Raw genomic sequence first — 21,996 nt, 5'->3', positions numbered from 1 at the left:
GTCCTGGATGGACCTCTGCAGTGAGTCCATCCCTCAGGCAGCAGCTCTTCCCACCCTGCTGTCCCGTGGCTCCCTCCTCCATGGGGTCAGTCCTTCAGGGATGAGCTGACCCGGCGTGGGTCCCCCACAGGGGCCACGAGTCCTGCTGGGAAAAACCTGCTCCAGCCTGGGCTTCCCTCTGCACGGGCTGCAGGTCCCTGCCAGGACCTGCTCCATGCTGGGCCTGCCCCGGGGTCACAGCCTCCTTCCTGCATCCCCCTGCTCCAGCGTGGGAGCCTCCAGGGGCTGCAGGGGGGTCTCTGCACCCCGATGCTCCCCCAGGGGCTGCAGGGGGGTCTCTGCACCCCGATGCTCCCCCAGGGGCTGCAGGGCCTGGAGCACCTCCTGCCCCTCCTTCTGCACCTCCCTTGGGGTCTGCATTGCTGTTCCCACGTTCCCACTCCGCTCTTCCCTGGCTGCAATTCCTTCTGTCCCTAAATCTGTTATCCCAGAGCTGTTCCTGTTGCTCCTGATGGGCTCGGCCTTGGCCAGTGGTAGCAAGTCCGTCCTGAAGCAGCTGGCATTGGCTCCACGGGGCAGGGGAAGCTTCTGGCAGCTTCCAACAGAAGCCACCCCTGGAGCCCCCTCGCTACCAAAACCCACCCACAGAAACCCACGACACCCAGTGACTCCCACTTGCCCCAGGATGGTCCCAGTTCCCAGCAGTGTGATCCCAGTCACTCCCAGTCACTTCCAGTTTATGCCAGTTGGCTCCAGCATGCACCCTGTCACTCCCAGTTACTCTCAGTTGCTTCCAGCATGATCCCAGTTGCTTCAAGTATGCTCCCAGTTGGCTTCCAGCATGGCCCCACTGGCTCCCACTTCTCCCCTGAGTAGTTCCAGTCACTCCCAGTTTGATCCTGGTCCCTTACCACTGAATGAATGGCCAGTCTCTTCGCGAACGAAGAACCGGGGAAGGTCTTTCCACCTTCCAGCCTGCGCATTGGATTTTTTAGGTGAGACACAGTGTGCGCGGAACTGAGCCCACCCTTTAATCCTGTACCTGGTCACTACCACTATGATTCCAGTCACTCCCAATAGGATCCCAGTTGTGCCCAAGGTTGTCCCAGTTGCTCCCAGCCCCACCAGGATGGTTCCTTTCCCTCTCAGGGACTCCCAGTCTGACTCCAGTATGGCCCCAGGCACTTTCAGTCCCTGCCTGATCGGTGCCATTTGCTCCCTGCATGGTCCCATTTTCTCCCAGTATGACCCCAGTATGAGTCCAGTCATCCCCAGTATGATCCCAGGAACTTCCAGACACTTCCAGTATGAATCCAGTTTGATCCCATTCAGCCCCAGCATGGCTTCAATCCCTCTCACACTCCCAGTATTATTGCAGTCACTCCCAGCACAACCCCAGCAGGAGCCCAGTAGGGGCCCAGCTGCTCCCAGAATGATCCCAGTTACTCCCAGCCACTCCCACTATAGTCCAGTTGCCTCCAGCATTCTCCCAGTCAGTCTCAGTATGACTCCAGTCTCTCCTAGTAGGATCCAAGTTACCCCCTGCATGGTCCCACTTGCTCCCACTCACCCCACTTAGTTCCAGTCCTTCCCAGTAGAACACAGTCACTTCCAGTCTTTCCCAGTATATCCCAGTCAACCTCAGCCTGTTCCAAATTACTCCCAGTATGCTCCCAGTCAGTCCCAGTATGATCCCAGTCACTGCTGGTCTCTCCCAGTATATCCCAGTTGCCCCCAGTGTGGCCCCACTCACTCCCAGTTGCTCCCAGTAATTTCCAGCATGACTCCAGTTGCTCACAGCCACTCCGAGTCACCCCCAGTGTGATCCTAGTCACTCCCAGTATGATCCCAGTCACCTCCACCGTGATCCCACTTGCTCCCAGTATATGCCAGTTGCACCAACATGGTCCCAGCTGCCCTCAGAATGCTCCCAGTCACTCCCAGTATGACCTCAGCCACCTTCACTGTGGGCCCAGTTGCTCCCAATATGATCCCAGTTGTGCCCAGCATGGTCCCAGTTGCTCCCAGTTCCTCCCAGTGGGATCCTAAGAGCTCCCAGTTGCCCCTAGCATAGAACCAGTATGATACTAGTCTGATCCCAGTATGATCCCAGTAGGATTTGCAGTCACCCCCAGTTTGATCTCAGGAACTTCCAGACACTTCCAGTAGGAAGCCAATTTGATCCCACTCATCCCCAGTATGGCTGCAGTCCCTCTCACACACTCCCATTATTGCAGTCACTCCCAGTATGACCCCAGTAGGGGCTCAGCTGCTCCCAGTATGATCCCAGTTGCCCCAGTTCTGGTCCCACTGGGTCCAGTCCAGCTCTGGGTGTATCCCGGTGTCCCCCCTGTCCCCCCACCCCGCTGTCACCCCCTTTTCTCTCCCCACAGAGCTCCTGAGCCGGCAGCAGCTGCAGCCCCTCCCCGGGGCCTCGGGCACAGCCTGGACCCCCCCCCGCCATGTCCGTGAGGATTTGGGGGGGTCGTGTGTCCCCCCTCCCCTGCTGTCACTCTGCCTCCACCTGGCTGCTCCCAGTGATCCCAGCAAAGCTTCCCAGTTCTCCCCAGTCCCGGTTATTGGGAGGCAGAGGAGGAGGGGCTTGAAAGGTCCCCATGGGCTGGAGCTGAGTTTGGGGTGGGGCAGAACCGGCCCAGCTCACCCCAAAAGGTGCTGGGACATCACAAAACCTCCCCAAAGCCCCTCAAGGAACCCCAAACCCACTCAAAGCCCACCCAGGACCCCACCCAACCCCTTTTTGGGGGGGCGGGGGCTTCTCTGGGCACTGGTGGTGCTGGGAGCCCCCCCAGCTGCGGGTGAGGAGCTCTCGGGTGAGCAGGGGGTGGGGAAGGGAGGTCGGTGGGAAAAGGAGGTTAGAGGGGATAAAAGGGGGGTGGGACCCCAAACTGAGTGGGATGTGTGGGACCCCCCAAAAGTGGAGGGTTAGGGGCTCTGAAGTTTGAGGGATAATGGGAAAGGGGTGGATGAAGTCAAAAGAGGGGGAAAAGGTGAGGGGGACCCCCAAACTGAGCATGAAGGGGGTGGGGATTGGGCAGATGTTGTGGAAGGCGTGGGAGAGGGGGGAAAAAAGAGGGGATTTGGACCCCAAAATTGATCTGGGAGGGGCTGTGGATTGAGGGGACCATGGAAAAGTGGAAGGAACAGGGAGAAGGGTGGAAAAGGCAGGGTAGTCTGGTGGGTGAAATGGTCCCATGGGGGTCTTTTGGCACAGGAGGGTTGGGAAAGGGCAGTAGGGTGCTGCGGCTGCTGGATCCAATCTCAGCCTTGGGTTATGCCAACAGTTTCAGTTTAGAGGAATTACAGAGGTGGGACTGAACCACTTTTGTCCCCCAGGTTTTAATAATGGCAAGTCAGATCTATTGATAGAAATGAATTATTTAGGATTACAAATGGTCAAACAAAAGATCTTCATCAGAATTATTTACTGCACAATGGAAACACTAAAACTACCAGTAGTGCAGGATAAGATAGGACAGTGCTCTACCCTAAAGCAATTGTTGAAGCAATTCTACTAAAGCTGGAAAAAAAGCAATAATTATTCATTAGAGATGGATGGAACTCCCCCAAACCAATGCTCGTGGGGAGATCTCTGCTCTCAACCTCCAGCAGTGACCTTGGGGGGTTCCAGCCAAGGCAGGAATCTCCACACACCCCCCAAGAAGGGTTCTGTTGGCACAACCTGCCCCTGGGAAAGGGGACTGGCCCTCTCTGATAGAAAGGGATGGACTGACAGTCGCTGGACTCCAGGGGTTGCCTCACCATCAGGGGGGTCATTCGGGGTGGGAGCAGCGGCCGAAGCTCTCCCTGCAGTCGGGGCACTCGTGGGGCTTCTCTTACCAGTGGGTCCGTTGATGTGAGGTCAAGCCAGAGCTCTGGGTGAAGCTCTTCCCACACTCCCCACACTTGTAGGGCCTCTCCCCGGTGTGGATGCGCCTGTGGGTGACAAGGTGGGACTTCCGATTGAAGCCCTTCCCACAGTCGGTGCAGTGGAAGGGCCTCTCCCCTGTGTGTGTCTGCTCATGCCTGAGAAGATCTGGGCTGGTCTGAAACCTCTTCCCACATTTCAAGCCCTTGTAGGGTCGTTCTCCAGTGTGGATGCGCTGGTGCTTGATGAGGTTGGAGATCTGCCTGAAGCTCTTCCCACACTGCCAACACGTGTAGGGCCGTTCCCCGGTGTGGATGCGCTGGTGTTGGATCAAGTTGGAGTTGTTCCTAAAGCTCTTCCCACATTCCTTACATGTGTAGGGCCGTTCCCCAGTGTGGATGTGCTGGTGATTGAGGAGGATGGAGCTCTGGCTGAAGCTCTTCCCACATTCCCTACATGTGTAGGGCCGTTCCCCAGTGTGGATGCGCTGGTGGTTGAAAAGGTTGGAGCTCTGGCTGAAGCTCTTCCCACATTCCAAGCACCTGAAGGGCTTCTCCCTGCTGGGAGGCTGCTCAGGGACCACCAGCTCGGAGCTCCGGCTCAAGCTCTGGCCACCTTCCTGGCACAGCATGGCTCTTTTCCCCCTCCTCCGGGGGCATCTCCGGGCCTTTTCCTCCCCGCTGCCTTCCCGCACTGGGGAGCCCTTCAAAACGGCCTCTCCCACCAGGCTCTGCCGGGGGGATTTGTCCTCTGTGCTCTCTGTCCTCAGCTTGGGGCCTGGGGCAGGAAGGAAGAAGGACAGGCAGGGGATTTGCCTCCGGCCCAGAGGGAAGGCCAAGGACATCCCCCAGTCTGGCCACACAGGACGGTGGCACCAGTGGGCTTGTCCTGCAGCCGGGGGTGATGTTTGGCTGCCACAGGCACCACAAGACAGGGCCAAAGGGGCACTGAATTCCTCCTCACCTATCTGGGGGGCCCGCGGCATCTTCCCCTTCCTCCCAGCCTCCTCCTCCATCCGCCCAAGCTTTGGGAAGGACAAATCCTGCAGGGGGAGAAACAAGCGCGTTGGCTTGGGGGTTCCTCCTGCCCAAGTCCATCTCTAGAACTCGCTGGGGATCCAAGGTCCATAAAAACCTCCAAACCAAAAAGACTCAGCCCAGAAAAACCCAAACCACCCAGATTCAGGCAAAAATCCCCTCAGAAACAGCAAGAAGGCCCCTGTCCCCTCAAACTGCAAAAATTTGAGATTCAGCTAGAAAGTACTCCAAAAAAATCTCTCCCAGAAGTTCCCCCTCTCTGGTCTCTCCCCTCTAGGGTTTGGATGATGTTCCCTGTCTGGGATGCTGGGGGTCCCACTTAAGGATGCTGGGAGTGTTGGGGGTCCCAAGGGTCCCTTCTCCTCTGACACCTTTGGGGTGCCACCTTCCCAGACATTCCCCCTCTCCAGTATCTCTCTCCACCTTGTTGTCCTGAGGATCCCAGGGGTCCCCACTCTCTGGGCTTCTCCTTCTCCACGTCCCCCATTTCAGGATCCTGGGGGTCCTGGGGTTCCTTCCTCTCCATGCTCCCCCCTCCAGCCTGCCGGGGGTCCCCCAGTTCCGGCATTGCCCGCTCCGCCCTCCACCCTCGGCAGCTCCCAGGGGGGCCCAAAACTGCTCTGTCCCCCCCACCAGCCCCGGGCTGACAATGGAGCCAACGGGACCCGAGCCTGTCCCTGCTCCTCCCTGCAGGCTCCGTGGCCGTGCACACTTTGTGTTCCTGGGTGCCACCAGCTCAGCAGCTGCAGCCGCTCCAATCAGCGCCCGCAGCTCTGCAGCAAAGCCCCAGCTCACCTGGCACACAGGCCATGGACACAGCACCTTCTCCCTGCTGGGCACTCCCAGCTCAGCCTCTTCCCCAGCACGGGGCTCTCCTGCCTCAGCACCACCTCTGCCTTCCACTTATTCTCAGGGTCACTTCAGGGCCAGCTCTGGGGTCACCTCCAGGCCATTTCTCAGGGTCACTACAGGTTCTGCTCCCAAGAACATGAACCTGCAGAGAGGGGAGATGATGTGGACGCTGAGAGGTGCCTGCCTGGAGTGGGCTATGGGCTTCTTTCTCCTTCTAGAACCATCCCAGAAGGTATCCTCCTTTTCTAACACCACATCTTTACAGACTCACCTTGTATATATATGCGTATAGACACATCTATCACCCTGTGTACAGAGCCTCAAGCATGTGTTGCCATAGGAACAGGAATCACAGAATCAGAGAATCAGACTGGTTGGAAAAGACCTCTGAGATCATCAAGTCCAACCTTTGATCCAACCCTGCTGTGGTTCCCAGACCATGGCACTGATACCACATCCAGTCTCACCTTAAAACACCTCTAGGGATGGAGAATCCACCCCCTCCCTGGGCAGCCCATTCCAATGGCTGAGCACTCTCTCTGTAAAAACTTTCTTCCTAATATCCAACCCAAACCTCCCCTGGCACAGCTGAAGATCGAGCCCCCTTGTCCTACTCCTGATTCCTGGGAGAAGAGACCAAGCCCCAACCTGGCTACAACCTCCTGTCAGGGAGTTGTAGAGAGTGACACAGCACTCCGGGGGTGGCCTCCCCAGCGCTGAGTGCAGGCCAAGAATCCCTTCCCTGCTCCTGCTGCCACACTCTTCCTGAGCCAGGCCAGGATCCAGTGGCCCTCTTGGCCCCCTGGGCACACTCTGGCTCATGTTCAGCTTCCTGTCCCTCCACACTCCCAGCTCCCTTCCTGCCTGGCTGCTCTCCAGCCACTCTGTCCCCAGCCCTGGGGCTGCCGGGGTTGTTGTGGCCAAAGGGCAGGACCTGCACTTGGCCTGGTGGAACCTCATCCCACTGGAATCAGACCATGGATCCAGCTTGTCCAGGTCCCTCTGCAGAGCCCTCCTGCCTTCCAGCACATCAACACACCCCCCAGCTTGGTGTCAGCTGCAAATTTGGTCATGAAATGCTGGTTCTGCAGGAGCTGGAGATGCTCAAGGGGCAGCAGGATGAAGTCAGGGGCCTGGGGGGCTTTGGGGTCCAGGAGGGTCCTTGGGGAGCTGAGGAGGGGCTTTGGGGATTAGGGGTACAAACCAGGACAGACTAGGACCTCCCCACTGCTCCCCGGATCTCTCCTGGAGCTGGGCCACGTTGTTGTGGGACACCTGAGCCTCTCCCAGTATCCTCCCAGTACAGCCCAGTGCCCCCAGTACAGACCACTGTGCTTCTGTCCCAGGGTGCCAGGTGATCCCTCTTTTGGGGGGATTGGATGGGGATTTGGAGGGTTTTGGGGGGCTTTGGGTGCATTTGGTGGAGTTAAAAGAGATCTTGGGGCACTTGGGGTCAAAGGGATCTGTGGGGGGAGGGGATTAAAGGGAAAAGGGGAGTTAGGGGTCATTTGGGGGTGTTACTGGAGCCTGGGGAGAGGAAGAGGAGGAGCAGCACCACGAGCAGGTGAGTTCTGAGACCCCTTGGTGTCCCCAAGACCCTCTTGGTGTCCCCAGTTCTCTCCCTGACACCCCCAGATCTCCCGGTGTCTCCAATGTCCCCAGGGCCTCCCCATGGCTTCAATGTCCCCCCTGACACCCCCAATTTCACTCTCCCCAAACCCCATCTTGGATGTCCCCAACTCTCCATCTCCCCCCAGGAGCCCCCCCTGGACACTCTGACCCCAAAAATGCCTCCCCTCACCTCACTCACAGAAAGGCCAAGGGCATCTGGGAACATGTTGGGGACAGCTGGGGGCCTTTGGGGGGCACTGGGTGATTCCTGGGAAATATTGGGACACACTGGGGGGAACCAGGGGGCACTGGGAGAGACTGGGGAGTTACTGAGGGATTACCAGGACATATGGGGGAACACTGGGAGGTTACTGGACCATAATGGGATTACTGGGTGCTCAGGGAGGGGGACAGTGGGAGGTCACTGGGCTATACTGGGGGAACTGGGCCCCCCTTACCCAGATGTGGTACATTTCCCCACCCCCCCCCCCGACTTTGGGGGCTGGGGGAACCCCTGAACCCCATTGCTGGGATTTAGGAGACCCCAGGCCCCTCTCCCTGTGGGGTCTCTGTGTGCTCAGTTTTGGGAGTCTCTGGGGCTCGGGGGGGGCATTGGGATCCTCCTTTCCTGCGTTCGGTTCGCCCAGCCGGCAGGGGGCGCTGTGACAGCAGCAGGAAGAGCGGTGCCGCGCGGAGCCTCATGGGAGTTGCAGTTCCCTCATAAAATTCCGCCAGCGCGCCTGCGCAGTGCAGCCATGGCGCTGGGACAGCCCCCCCCCCTCCCCCGCCCCCTCGAAACGGTTTCAATCACCGCGTTCTGCCCTTCGGGAACCCCAGAACCCCCCGCTAAACCCTCCCGAGCTCTCCGGCCTTTGCACCAACAGCCCCGCTCTCGCCGCAGCCCCCGCCAGCTCTTACAGCGCAGCCGCCGCCATCTCCTTCGGCTTCCCCGCGGCCAGCACTGCGCTCTGCGCGCGCACCGCCTCGAAAGACCCCCTCCCCACCGCAGCCAATCAGCGCATGGCCATCACACCCGCCCCGCCCCCACCCCGCGTGGGGCACCACGGGAGTTGTAGTTGCAGCAGCTGAAAATTTTCACGGAAGTTGATTCTTCACTGCAAGGTTTGGTTCAGTCTCTGTCGATGCCGCTGGAGGCTGCTGTCAGTGTCCTCCAGAGACAGATAAGGAATGGAAGGGCTACCGCCCGTGTGCTTCGAAAGGAGTTGTGTGCAAGATTAATGAGAGAAGGGAGAAAGGAGTCAGAGCTGGAGTCACCTAAAGAAACATCCCCCCCCTCTCTGACTTAAAGCCTTTGCGTGACCAAGTGGAAAAGCTGTCGGTGTCGCTCCGTCCCCTAATTAAAACAGAATACACAGAGGAGGGCTTGGATGATGATACACCTCAAATAACTACAAAAGAAGTTCCTTAGACAGAGACTGAATTACCTACATTAAAAAAGGAATATAGCAGAACTCCTAAAGAATCTGAGACTGAGGATGTTTGGAGAGTCTGTCTTACTGGGGCTGACCAAATTTTGTTATCAGAAAAAGAGGCTGAAGGGTTCTGTGGAGCCAGAGTTTTCCTGACCACAGGAGATTCTCGTGGGCCCTGGTCCCTTCTCCAGAGAGCAGCCTATTGGGCACGGGGACTCAACCCCCTGCAAAGGGGAGATTCCCTGGCTACAGTGGGAAATGTTCATCAGACTGGGGAAAGTGCGCAAAAAGCTGCTTGTTTACAAATGATGCAGGATAGAGGATTAAGACCAAGACTTGAATCCTCTATGATGCTGCCTGCAGATCCTGAAAGAATGATTGCCCTTCTCAGAGGTCTCCCTGGGGCTGTGAAACCCACTGGCATTCAGCTCAAAGGACAAATAGAAGCCTCACCAAAGGAGAAAGAACTGCAGCCACCTTAAAAGTAGCTTTAACACCCGGTCATTACTGTGGAGAAAATAAGATTTGGGCCTGGGGGAGGTGGCACAGGAATTAATTAATTAGGGAAGAAAATGTGGTCCAGTACCTTCAGTTACTACTGATTCTAAATCAATTGGGCACTGAATGCAAAACAAGTATTCCTCCGGCAAGACTCCAAAAGGAAATGTTCTCCCCTGGACAAGGAGGACCCACCAGCACTGCAGGACACAGAAAAAAGGAATCCCCTGTGGATTGCGGGCTTGAAAAAATGAATCCTCAAATCCCTAATAGATGGTCAACCCATGGAGAAATTAGAGATATTAATTCAAGAGTGGCCAGCAAAGGAGGGATCCCTGAAAGCTGTCCCTGCTCCAGCCCCTCCTCTGGAGGGCTCACAGCAAGGGGAGGGGATGGGAAACTCCTCTCTTCGTCCCCAGGAGCTGAGCCGGGGGGCCAAGGGTGGTTTGACATTGGGCAGGTCACCAAAAATTCCAAAGGAGACTTGTTAATAACTTGTCCTATTGGTCCCCACAAAATCCCTGTCACTTTTCTAGTAGATCCTGGCACTCAAGTGTCTGCCCTGAAAATTGAAGATGCATCTGCACATGGAATCACTCCCTCATGTAAAGGCATATTTGTTGTGGGTGCTTTTGGAAACACACAGAGAACAGCAAAGGTGAGATGCTGCTTACCAGGGAAGGAGAAAGCAGGTGAAACCCTGATTATTTTGGGTGAACTTCCTGCTAATTTACTGGGGCTGGACCTCCTGAAATGAAGGGCTTGGACTAATGAGGAAGGAAACACATGGGCTTTTGGAAAACAAATGCCACATCTGTGTTTAACAAGTCCTGCCTCTGCTCTTCCTCCCTGCCCAGTGACCAATGTCAAACCTTACCCCTTACCCTTGGGAGCCAGAGAAGGAATCGTTCCAGTTATTGGAGATTTAAAAGAGGAATAGTGATGGCAACACATTCTCCTTACAATTCACCCGTGGGCCTGTCTGTAGCCAAATGGTCACTGGAGGCTGATGGGAGACTCCCGAAATCTGAACGTGAAGAGGGGCCCTCAATGCAGCAGTCCCAAATACAACCGAGTTCAGTGCTACCAGCCAAGAACAAGCCCATCAAATTATGTCCCCTATTGACATCAAAGAAGTGGTTTTTATGGTTCCCCTGCAGGAACAGGATCAAGAGCGCTTTGCTTTCACAGGGTCAGCAATGCACTTTTACCTGTCTCCTACAAGGATTTAAACACTCACCCACTCTAGCACATCATGCACTGGCACAGGGACTGTCACTCATTCCTCCTGCACCAGCAGTAAAAGTGTACCAATATATACAATTGATGACATTTTGGTAGCAGGAAATAAATTGCCCCTGTGCAAACAACCCAAACAGACATTATCAGGCATCTGGAGTCCCTGGACTTACATGTCCCTCCTGAAGAGGTACAACCTCCTTCACAAGAAGTAAAATTCCTGGGAATTTGGTGGAAGGGAGGAATGGTTTGTATCCCCCCCAGACACACTCACCTGCCTAGACCAACTTCAAACACCAGAGAATAAAAAGGATTTGCAGCATACTCTAGGCCTGCTGATCTTCTGGAGACAACACATCCTGCACGGCCCTTCCATGATTTGTTGTGGAAAAAAGCAAGGTGGGATTGGACCCCCCTTCACGAAGAAGCCCCACATTTCCTGATTTTTGAGGCCAACACACACCACTCACCAGGCCCCACACACCCCACCAATCTAGCACAAATTGAGGGGGATTTGCAAGCTCTGGACTGTCCATACACTGAGGCAGAGAGGCCCTGATGGTCCCACCAGGCCTGTAGGGTTTTATTCATGCAGTGTCAAAGATGCCCAAAAATTATATTCTCCCTGGGAAAAGAGCTTATTTATGGAGAACACTGCTTTTTGGGAAGCAGATAAAATTGTCCCTCATCAGTCTCTGATTTTAAGGGGACCCTTTAAGGCTATCAAGCCTGTTCTGACAGGAACCCCACCCCCTGACAGGGCGGCCCAGCCAGCTCCTGTTGGGAAATGGAAGGCTCAAATTGAACATTATTGCACCATCTTTTAGATAACAGAGAGAGCTCTCAAAAATCTTCCCTGACAAGATGAGGCAACTTAAATAGCACAGCTGATTCTCTCCCTTCTGTGGTTCAAGGGGCACCCCCACACTCAGAGCAATTGCAGAATGGGGGGTTTCCTGATACCTCAGCTGAGTGGGAAGAGGAAGTTTGGAAATATCGTGCTGTGGCTTTACAGGGACATCCAGGAGACAAAATAGTCCTTGAAGGAGAAGGCAGGGCACAGACAGGAGAATCAGGAGCAGTTTGGAGGGGATTTAACAATGAAGCTGAAACCTCTGACTTTAGAACAACCCCCTTACATAGAAGAGACAGAAAAGGGCTGTGGGACACATGGCAGACAGACTATACTGGGCTCTCTAGAAAATCTGAGGGAAAACAGTATGTGTTAGTAGAAGTGGAAATTAGGTCAGGATTAGTGCAAGCAGAAGCTTTTCCTCGGGCAACCATTACAAGCACTCCAGAAGCTCTTAAACTGGGGTTCAGGTTTTTTTCCAAAACCTGTATCTATCCAGTCAGAGAATGGGTGACACTTCACAGCTGCCATCATCCAGGAGGGGGCCAAGGAAGAAGGAATCCAGCAGATATGTCACACACCCTATTATCCACAAGCAAATGGCATAGGGGAAAGAACAAATGGCTTGCTGAAACGATTTCTAAAACCTCAGAAATCCAATTGGACTGAACAACTCTGGGACGCTGTAAAAATGGTGTGTCCTAGTTAGAGCAGCCAGGACCGGTTCATCACTCTGTGAGCGTAACCCAAACTGTGTATTCTACACCCTCTGTGTCATTTCCTAGAAACTCTTAACAATAGACCATTTGCAGCAGCTGCCCAGAGCACACCTGACCCCTCAGGCTGTAAGCTGGGTGTTAAGAGGCCTGTGAGATAGGATGATGTTCCTGTCCTCACACCCACAACTCACAGTCACCCACTGTGGAACTCCCCACCCTGGGGGAGGTGCTGGGCATTCCTGCCTGAACCTGAGTGTAGATAATCTTGGGGTCTTGGGACTTCTGCTACCATGGGATCCAGAGGAGGACCAGAACCTCGACAGGACTGTGACCACCACTCTCAACTGGACTGCAACCATCACTCGTACCACCAGGTTCTTCCTCTCCTTTTACTTTTGGACTCAGGGGGCCCACGTGGGGCTCAGCACAGGGGCCAACTAATACCATTCTGTTCGTGCCCCAGGATGCTGGGTTATACATCTGAGTTTTTGTGGGTTAAACCAATTTTTCATCTGTATAATTGTATTTATTGTATTATTTTTATTAAATTGTAATTCTGATTTATAATCTCTTTTGAGGTGGATTAATTTCTCCTGCCAGCTTACCTTTAAACCAGCACAGTAGGCTATGGTCATGTCTCCTCAACCACACCACTTCATGGCTAATGGAAGAAAACTAAAACTTTTGTGGCAGGAACCAGGACAGTTGTGTGCATACAAAAACAGGATCAAACACAAAAAGGGGAGATATAGTCCAGTTTTAAATTTCAGAGGCTATTTTTTATTTCCTCTGAGCAGGCAAAAGCTACTGCAAGTATAAGAAGTATCTCTCTCCCAGTTCTTCTCTCTGGTTAAGCTATAAGAATGAAGGTCTATCAGGTTTTTATGAAGTTTCTCAGATCTGCCGTGGACGAACAAGTGTTTAAAGAGGAATAGGGGGGTCAGGGGCTCTATCTGCTGGGGACACGAAAAATCACAGAGCCCTTGATAAAACTTAAGTTAGGTCCCCAGCAACAAGAACTCGAGTTCCTAGTGGACTCGGGGGCAGAAAGATCAACTGTACAGACAATCCCCTGGGGTTGTAGGACCTCTACAGACACTGTCCAAGTGGTAGGGGCAAAGGGGGAACCATTTAAAGTTCCCCTAATAAAAAATGTAGAAATTGAAACTCATAATAAATACACATTAGGAACATTTTTATTAGTCCCCAAGGCAGACTATAATTTACTAGGGAGAGATTTAATGATAGAATGAGGAATAGGCTTGGAGACAAAAGAACAAAAATTACAGGTCAGAATCTACCCTCTCACAGCGGAGGACGAAAAAAAGATAAATCCTGAAATATGGTATACTCCTGACTCTGTTGGGAAATTACATATAAAACCACTTGAGATCACTATTCAGAATCCAGAAAATCCAGTTAGGGTAAAACAGTACCCTATTTCTCAGGAAGGGAGGATTGGACTCAAACCCACTATAGAAAGACTCCTAGCTCAAGGATTACTGGAACCATGTATGTCACCCCATAATACTCCTATTTTACCAGTAAAAAAGCCTGATGGATCCTATCGATTAGTACAGGATCTAAGAGAGATAAATAAAAGGACTGTAGCTCGATTTCCAGTGGTTGGCAATCCCTATACCCTGTTAAATCAACTCTCTCCTGATCATAAATGGTATAGTGTGATCGATCTGAACGATGCTTTCTGGATTTGTCCTCTTAAGGAGGAGAGTAGGGATTATTTTGCATTTGAGTGGGAAGATCCAGAAACTCATAGAAAGCAGCAATTAAGGTGGACGGTCTTACCCCAGGGGTTCGTAGAATCCCCTAATTTATTCGGGCAAGCATTGGAACAGCTGTTAGAATCTTTTGAACCTCATCCTGGCACTGTTTTAATTCAGTATGTGGACGATTTATTAGTTGCCGGTGACAATTCGGAGACAGTTAGGAATGAGAGCATCAGACTATTGAATTTTTTAAGTCTAAAAGGACTAAAGGTGTCAAAGTCTAAATTACAATTTACAGAGGAAGAAGTCAAATATTTAGGGCATTGGCTAAGTAGAGGATGCAAAAGGTTGGATCCTGATAGAGTGAATGGAATTCTGTCCCTACAAGCACCAAAAAATAAAAGACAGATAAGACAGCTTTTGGGATTATTGGGATACTGCCGGCAGTGGATTGAAAATTATAGTAGTAAATTAAAATTCTTATATGAGAAACTAACAAAGGAAGGCTTAATCAAATGGAATAATGAAGATGGAAAAAGACTAGATAATCTAAAGGAAGATCTAGTTAATGCCCCTGTGCTAAGTCTACCAGACATACATAAACTGTTTTATTTATTTGTAAACACTGAAAATGGAACGGCATATGGAGTCCTAACTCAGGTATGGGCTGGACAAAAGAAGCCGGTAGGATACTACTCTAAGTTACTAGATCCTGTAAGCAGAGGATGGCCTACCTGTTTACAAGCTATTGTTGCTATTGCCTTGCTTAAAGAAGAAGCTGAGAAAGTAACTTTTGGAGGGGAATTAGAGGTTTATACCCCTCATAATATCAGGGGAGTATTACAACAGAGAGCAGATAAATGGTTGACAGATAGTCGACTATTAAAATATGAAGGCATTTTACTACAATCACCTAGATTAAAATTAGAAATAACAAATGTACAAAACCCAGCCCAATTCCTATACGGAGAACCTGAAGGGAATCCAATACATAATTGTCTACACATGATAAACGTTCAGACCAAGATTAGGAAAGATTTGGAAGAAGAAGAATTAGAAGAAGGAGAAAAATTATACATTGATGGCTCATCAAGAGTAGTTAATGGATGTCGAAGATCAGGATATGCCATAGTAGATGGTATTACATTTCAGACAAGGGAATCTGGACCCCTTGATAAAACATGGTCAGCACAGGCTTGCGAGTTGTATGCTTTGATAAGAGCCTTAGAACAATTAAAAGGAAAGGTGGGAACAATATTTACAGATTCTAAATACGCCTTTGGAGTAGTGCATACTTTCGGGAAAATTTGGGAGGAAAGAGGATTAATTAATACACATGGAAAAGGTTTGATCCATGAGACATTATTAAAAGAAACTCTAAAGGCACTAAGAAAACCAAAGAGGGTGGCTTTAGTACATGTGAAGGGACATCAAAAAGGATTACAGCCTAAAACTAGAGGGAATAATATAGCAGATGAGGAAGCAAAGCGAGCAGCTTTACTAATAATCACAGCCTCAGAAAGTGAAAGTCCAGAACTTTCAAAGAGTTTCAGTAATCAGGAAAAAGAAAAATTGCGACAAATAGGAGCAAAGGAAGAGGATAACAAGTGGAGATTATCAGATGGATGGGAGGTACTTCCAAAAGGCTTGGCCCAAAAGATTATGACCAGGTTGCATGAACAAACACATTGGGGAACTCAAACTCTAGTGGATCAATTTGAAAATAAATATGTCTGTGTAGGAGTATACGGGATAGCCAAGAAAATTCTGGAGGGATGTTTAATATGTCAGAAAGTGAATAAAAGACAACTGAGGGAGAGAATACAAGGGGGGCGAGAAGTAGCTAAAAGGCCCTTTGAGAAAGTACAGGCCGATTTTACTGAATTACCTAAAGTGGGGAGATATCACTATTTACTGGTTTTGGTAGACCATCTCACCCATTTTGTAGAAGCTTTTCCTGTGGCACGATGTACAGCTAAAACTGTAATTAAAGTTTTATTAGAAGAAATTATCCCGAGATATGGAGCTGTAGTGGTGGTGGATTCAGACTGAGGACCACATTTTCCTTCTAAAATAATTAAAGGAGTAACCGAACTTTTCGGAACCAAATGGGAGTATCATACTCCCTGGCATCCGCAAAGCTCTGGTGAAGTAGAGAGAATGAATGGAGAAATAAAGAAACACTTGACGAAATTAATGATGGAAACTAAAATGAATTGGGTAAAATGTTTACCCTTGGCCCTTTTGTATATCCGAACCCAACCCTGAACTGACACAGGAATTTCTCCTTTTGAAATGATATATGGAATGCCATATGATTTTTGAATTCCAATAGAAAATCCTAAGGTGGAAGACTTTTTTCTAAGAGAATATATTATTGAATTATTGAAAAGGAGACAGGAGCTGAAAAAGAGAGGACTGGTGGCTCAGAGGCCTCCATTAGACATGTCAGTACATAGGTTCCAACCTGGAGATTGGGTACTAATTAAAAATTGGAAAGAATCCTCATTAACCCCTAGTTGGGAAGAGCCATTTGTTGTTCTTCTTACTACAGATACTGCAGTCCGGACAGCTGAGAAAAGATGGACCCATGCATCCTGGGTCAAGGGACCAGTAAGTGCTCCTGAGTGGACGGTGGCTTCCTCACCTGGAGACCTCCGACTGAAATTAAGGAAGGCCAAAGTCAGTGAATGAATCCCCCAGGAGAAGAAGTAAGACCTAGCCTGTATCAGTTTTTTCAGATACCTCCTGAGCAGATATTACAAAAAGTACACTACGTATCCTACAGACAAGAAAGAATACCTGACCAGACCGGAGGGTCCGGAATGTACAAATTGGTAGGAACCTCGATCACATTTCCCTTTTGCTGTGAACTGGAAACTGAAATACCTGAATTTTCCAACCCCTTTGGAATACCGTGCATTAAACACCCGGACACTGGACATTTTAGCTGGGTAATTTGCAAATGTGTGATATGTAACAGAAGGTGGTATTGTTCCTCAATTAATAGACAATCTCATTGTATGAAATGTAGAGTCAATGCATCTGAGCGTCCACAGAGACTATTAGATCAAACAGAAATTTGTAAAATATTCTGTGGGTGGGAGTTACTAGTGCCTGTGAATTGGGAAATATATGAGACAAACTGGGAAGAAGTGCTAAGAGAATGCTGCTCTAGACTGTTGCGGTTTGTATGGCTTCTGGAGGGTCTCTCCCAGCCGCTCTGTGAAGGTTTCTAGGGCTGAATGCATCCCCACCCCCCCGCTGCCCGCCCCTCGTGGCAGGGGCAGGCAGCGGAGGCCCCTCGGCCAGGAGAGAGAGGACACGCAGCACGCAGGGAGGTCAGCAGCAAAGAGAGCTTTATTCAAATGTCCCCCAGCTTATAAAGGCTGGTGGGGAGAAGTGGTGATTGGACATTTAGATAGCCAATACAAAGAGACAATATAATAACTATGGCAACACAGGAACCAATGATATACAAGTGAGTTATCAGCTTCTAACCCCTACAATTCACCCTTTCTTATTTATAATAAAGATAACATTTGTAATTTTAATGGGATTTAACAATGAAGATTTTCTAGTCAAACCTGGGGTAAAGGTTAATACAAAGATTGATATGAAAATGAGAAGGCAAGTGAGACAATTTGTATTGAGCTTGAGAAAACAGGTAATTTTAAGACTTATGTTCCTATTATAAAAAGAGAAATCTCTAAATTAAATTTTACTTGAGTCTGTTTGGGTGACTCTACCCGAGCCAGTTAGGGTGGCTTCCAACCCCGGCTACTGACACCTCCTGATCAACTAGGCTAATCCTTGGTTGTTTCAGGAGACCGTTCCACCGCGCATACCCCTGATATAGCTTAAGGCTATGGGGTATGTGAGTTGACCCAAGAATCTTTCATCTTGGGAACCAAAGCTATCTATTTTCAGGGTTAGAGGAATACAGGAATATGCCAGAGCTGCTCCCACCTTGCACTGGGATGCCAGCTCTGGGCGTTCGCCCGACACAGAACGTTTTCTGCGCTGCCCCTGCCCCCCCCCTTCACAGAAGAAGTAAGGTTAGCAAATGCCTTATCCGGCCCATTTGACGAACGCTGATTGGACAGGAAATGGGGATCCCCAGAACGGGAGGTTTTCCTTTACCCCCTGCTCCAGGGGGGGGGTGGTTTTCAGGGTTAGAGGGATATAGGAATATGCCAGAGCTGCTCCCACCTTGCATTGGGACGCCAGCTCTGGGCGTTCGCCCGACACAGACCGTTTCTGTGCTGCCGCTGCCCCCCCCCTTCACAGAAGAAGTAAGGTCAGCCATGCCACATCTGGCCCATTTGACGAACGCTGAGTGGATAGGAAACGGGGGTCCCCGGGACAAGAGGCTTTCCTTTGGCGAGAAGCCAGTTGCCCCTAGCTCCGGGGGGGAAAGAATGCTCCCTCCCCGCCCTCGCCCTTACCCCGCGGCTGCTCATGCTCCCCCAGAGAGAGAGTCACGGCGCCACAGCCAGGTGGGAGGGGAACAGGCAGAGAGATGTTTACTTTTACCAGATCTCTACTCCTCACATTTACTTTTGAGTGCATTCTGTACGTGGAGATTTCTAAATTAATAATAAAGAACAAAATGCATTAGTTTGGGGGGGGGTTGTTGTTGGGTTTCCTTGTTTTGTTGATCACAGTGTACCCGGGAAAAATCTGTAAAACTGAAGCAACCTGGAAATTAACATATGAACAGTAAAGGAGAAAAACCAGTTTGGGTACTTTGAAGCTAGAAAAGTGAAGCAACCTGGAAATTAGCATATGAACAGTAAAGGAGAAAAACCGGTTTGGGTACTTTGAAGCTAGACCGTAAAGAAAGAAAAAAAAGTTGAGGGAACAGGGTTGGGGGGTGGGCAGGCAGCAGGGGATGGATCGGCCGCATGGGTGGAGGTGGGCGGTCTCTCGGTGGTCTCTCAGTGTGCAGAGCGGAGTCGAGCGATCCGGGCGGCGGCGCGGGGGCCGAGAAACGGCGGATGGGACGCGGTTCTGGGCACGGAGCAGACAGCACAGCCCAGCTCACATTCCGGGAGCGGCAGCCTCCGCCTCCTCTTCCTGTGGCAGGGGCGCGGCAGCAGCAGCGGCCGTGGCAGCGCTCCCTGCATTTCCTGTGGTTGGGGGCGAAGAGAAGTCCCTGCGTCAGGGCGGGGGAGGGGGCCATTCCAGCGGCGGCGGCTGATGCTGTTTCCGCGGTATTCGCTCGGCTTTCTCCATCCAGCGGTGGCAGAGACCTGGCGGGCACTTTGAAAATGCTGCTTTTCCGTGCTGGGGACACGTGCTTCGCGTGCAGTTTATGTTGCTATGTCGCTGCTACACGGCTTGCCTGCAGTTCCCTCGGCCCTCCGCCCCCCCGGGTTACAGGGTCGGCGTGGCACAGTTCAATTGCCGGGCCTCCAGCAGAGGCGGCACCGCTGTTCAAAAACGTCTCTCCTCCCCGGCAACGCAGAGACAGGATTAGTCAATGGGGGAGGGGGAGCGAGCTGTTATCGTTCCCACTGTTTATATCCAAAAGTATATTTTAAAATTGTTTACCGATTTCGTGGGCGGAGTTCTTGCCCACATTTCTCCACCAATTGTTGCAGTTTGTGTGGCTTCTGGAGGGTCTCTCCCAGCCGCTCTGTGAAGGTTTCCAGGGCTGAGATCACCCCACCCCCCCGCTGCCCGCCCCTCGTGGCAGGGGCAGGCAGCGGAGGCCCCTCGGCCAGGAGAGAGAGGACACGCAGCACGCAGGGAGGCCAGCAGCAAAGACAGCTTTATTCAAAAGTCCCCCAGCTTATATAGGCTGGTGGGGAGAAGTGGTGATTGGACATTTAGACAGCCAATACAAAGAGACAATATAATAACTATGGCAACACAGGAACCAATGGTAGACAAGTGAGTTATCAGCTTCTAACCCCTACAGTTATCTGACCAATCTATGTCCTGATTTTTCCCAATTAATTTAAATCTCTTACCCATCTTTTCAGGATTTTCCCTACACAGTTTGGCTTCCTCCCTCCAGCTGTTCAAATCACTTGCCCCAAACCACACTTTCACTTTTGCTTGAGTGCCTGCAGCTGTTATTACTGATCTTAAAGGGGCAACAGTGTGGTTGCTCTCAGCTCTACCTTTTGTTCTACCCCCAGTCTTGCCTCTAGCTTTCTGTCCCATGGTCCAACCCCGATGTGTACTATTCATCCCCTCTTGGGGGTCTTCCATACTCTCTGCTATACTTTCAGTGTCTGTCGCATCTAATCCCGATTCCTGCGGGCTGTCAGGTCTCTGCCTAAAGGGCTCTGGTCGCCAATTTACCCTACCGAGGGTTGGCATGAGTTCCTGAGGGTCTATAATGCTCTCCTCATCACTATCTCTTTTTCCCAACTTAAGACACTGCTATCCAACACTTCAAGGATCACAGCAGCGTTTCTTAGGCTTATGATTTTTCTGACTGTCTTCCAATGCCAAAACAAAAGGCTCTTGTGGTGGGATATTCCGCAGTTTTTCTGCCATTCAGGTTTATTTCTTAAGGTGAAAACCATATCTGCTTACATTACTTCATCCCACCTTTGCTCTCTACGGAGAAACAGCATGAGCTGTAAAATTGCAGTGTAATTAAGACTTCCTTCGGGTAGCCATTTTCACCATCACCTAATGTGTACAGAGGCCACCAGTTTTGACAGTATTTTAAGAACGTCTTTTTGTTCAGATTCCCTCCAGGAATTCTGCCTAATTCTTTCCAGTGTTTTACAATGCATCCCAGAGGTGTTTTGGTATTTATCTCTTTGCTCAGCCCGTTCCCCATCTCTCTAAGGAGTCTGGTATATCTATCTACAATGTATCAGTTGCTAGTGGTGGCCCCGTGCTTTTCTCAGAGCACACACCACAGTCCAAGACCTCTATTTAGCCTTATTTCTCAGTCTCTTTGGGGGGATAACATACCTTAGCTACAACACCCATTCATCAGATTAAATCAAATTATTGAACCCTCCCAGCATCAGTAATATACCACCCTATATAAGGATCATGAGCCCACACAGGGTCCCAATTACTAAAGTTCTCAATTACTAATAGATCATATCCCTTTTGTTCTAAATGATCTATAAATTTATGCAATGTTCCTCATAATTCTTCAAGCACTTCTTACCGCTGAATTTCTTGTTCCAATTCTAACTGTGCTCTGCTCCACTCAACATCCTCTAGCCAAGTGGATTTCTTATAAAACTCCTGTTCTCGTTTCGAAATATTCCTCAATCTATCCCAACACTTCATATATTCACTGATGGATCACTTTGTCCGTTTCTGGCCTGTGCCCAGCACAGAACCACAGACTGGGACTCCTCACTCGCCTTGCAGTAAAAACTGTGTCTCATACATACACTGACACACTCCAAGCTTTCCCAAAAGTTTCCTTCTCTCATCTATCTGTTTTACACGGTTTAATTGCATTACCACACAAAGTCACAAGATATTGATGTAGACCACAAAATACACACTTCATAGCAGATTGGAGGAAACTTTTAGAAACGCAAACCTATTAGTTGTAGGATTGATATCTTGCCCACTGGGTTTCTTCCAAGCTTTGATTAGCCCCACACCCAATACAATATAAATTCAGAGTTCGATTTAACCCTATCTCTTGCATTCCCCTGGGTCCTAAAGTGTATTTATGACAATGGTTGCATAGAGCACTCACATATAATGAGCAGTTGCAAACAGGACAAATTTTAATTCTAGGTTTCAAACGGCATGGTAAGTTCTCAGCTACTTGCTCAGAGTTACCAGAATCCCTTCCCATAAAAGATCTTTACTTGACTCTAATTTAAAACATAGAACAGGACAGCACACAAAACAAATGAAACAGATAAAACAACAGAGAGCTATTTCAGTTGTTAGAGTGTCCCTGGTGGTGCAGTGGCTAAACCACAGCGTTGTCAACGCTGAGATCTGGGTTCGATTCCCGGTTAGGACACTCCCCGGGCAGATGGAGCTCGCTAGCCCTGTAAGGCAATCCATCTACGTCCTGAGGACCTCGCTGCCACCGTCCAAGAGTGCTTGGCCCCGGCAGATGAACCTCAGGATTAAAGGGTGGGCTCAGTTCCGCGCACACTGTGTCTCACCTAAAAAATCCAATGCGCAGG

The 21,996-nt window shown here is 50.6% G+C and overlaps 1 protein-coding gene and 2 long non-coding RNA genes across 3 annotated transcripts in view; 2 read left to right on the top strand and 1 right to left on the bottom strand.

Annotated features, from left to right (window-relative positions):
* The window catches only part of LOC114065571, a 12,851-nt gene extending 4,235 nt beyond the window's left edge, over positions 1–8,616 (top strand). Inside the window, exon 3 of the long non-coding RNA XR_003573005.1 lies at positions 8,607–8,616. This is a non-coding gene — a long non-coding RNA (uncharacterized LOC114065571). The remainder of the gene's footprint in view (positions 1–8,606) is intronic.
* LOC114065569 (zinc finger protein 239-like) lies at positions 3,742–5,286 on the bottom strand. The gene is made up of 3 exons (XM_027899592.1): positions 4,998–5,286; positions 4,850–4,932; positions 3,742–4,663 (listed from the first exon to the last, which is right to left on the bottom strand). Exons 1-3 carry the CDS (start codon positions 5,012–5,014, stop codon positions 3,855–3,857), a joined length of 909 nt encoding a protein of 302 aa, XP_027755393.1. The 5' UTR covers positions 5,015–5,286; the 3' UTR covers positions 3,742–3,854.
* Positions 8,617–12,457: 3,841 nt separating the features above from the next.
* Positions 12,458–21,996, top strand: part of LOC114065572 — a 15,359-nt gene continuing 5,820 nt past the window's right edge. Inside the window, exons 1-2 of the long non-coding RNA XR_003573006.1 lie at positions 12,458–12,542; positions 18,378–18,379. This is a non-coding gene — a long non-coding RNA (uncharacterized LOC114065572). The remainder of the gene's footprint in view (positions 12,543–18,377; positions 18,380–21,996) is intronic.

This window comes from Empidonax traillii, unplaced genomic scaffold (genome assembly GCF_003031625.1).
Source record: "Empidonax traillii isolate 1590-97213 ecotype Southwest subspecies unplaced genomic scaffold, ASM303162v1 scaffold677:size394641, whole genome shotgun sequence".
Taxonomy (NCBI): Eukaryota; Metazoa; Chordata; class Aves; order Passeriformes; family Tyrannidae; genus Empidonax; species Empidonax traillii.
Note: the sequence above shows the minus strand (reverse complement) of the source record. Positions and strands in the feature narration are given on the sequence as shown.

Excerpts from the sequence above, each read along its gene's own strand:
- LOC114065569 (XM_027899592.1), bottom strand. Across the intron at positions 4,664-4,849 it reads GCCGCGGGCCCCCCAGATAG|GCCCCAAGCTGAGGACAGAG; the intron begins GTGAGGAGGAAT and ends TTCCTGCCCCAG.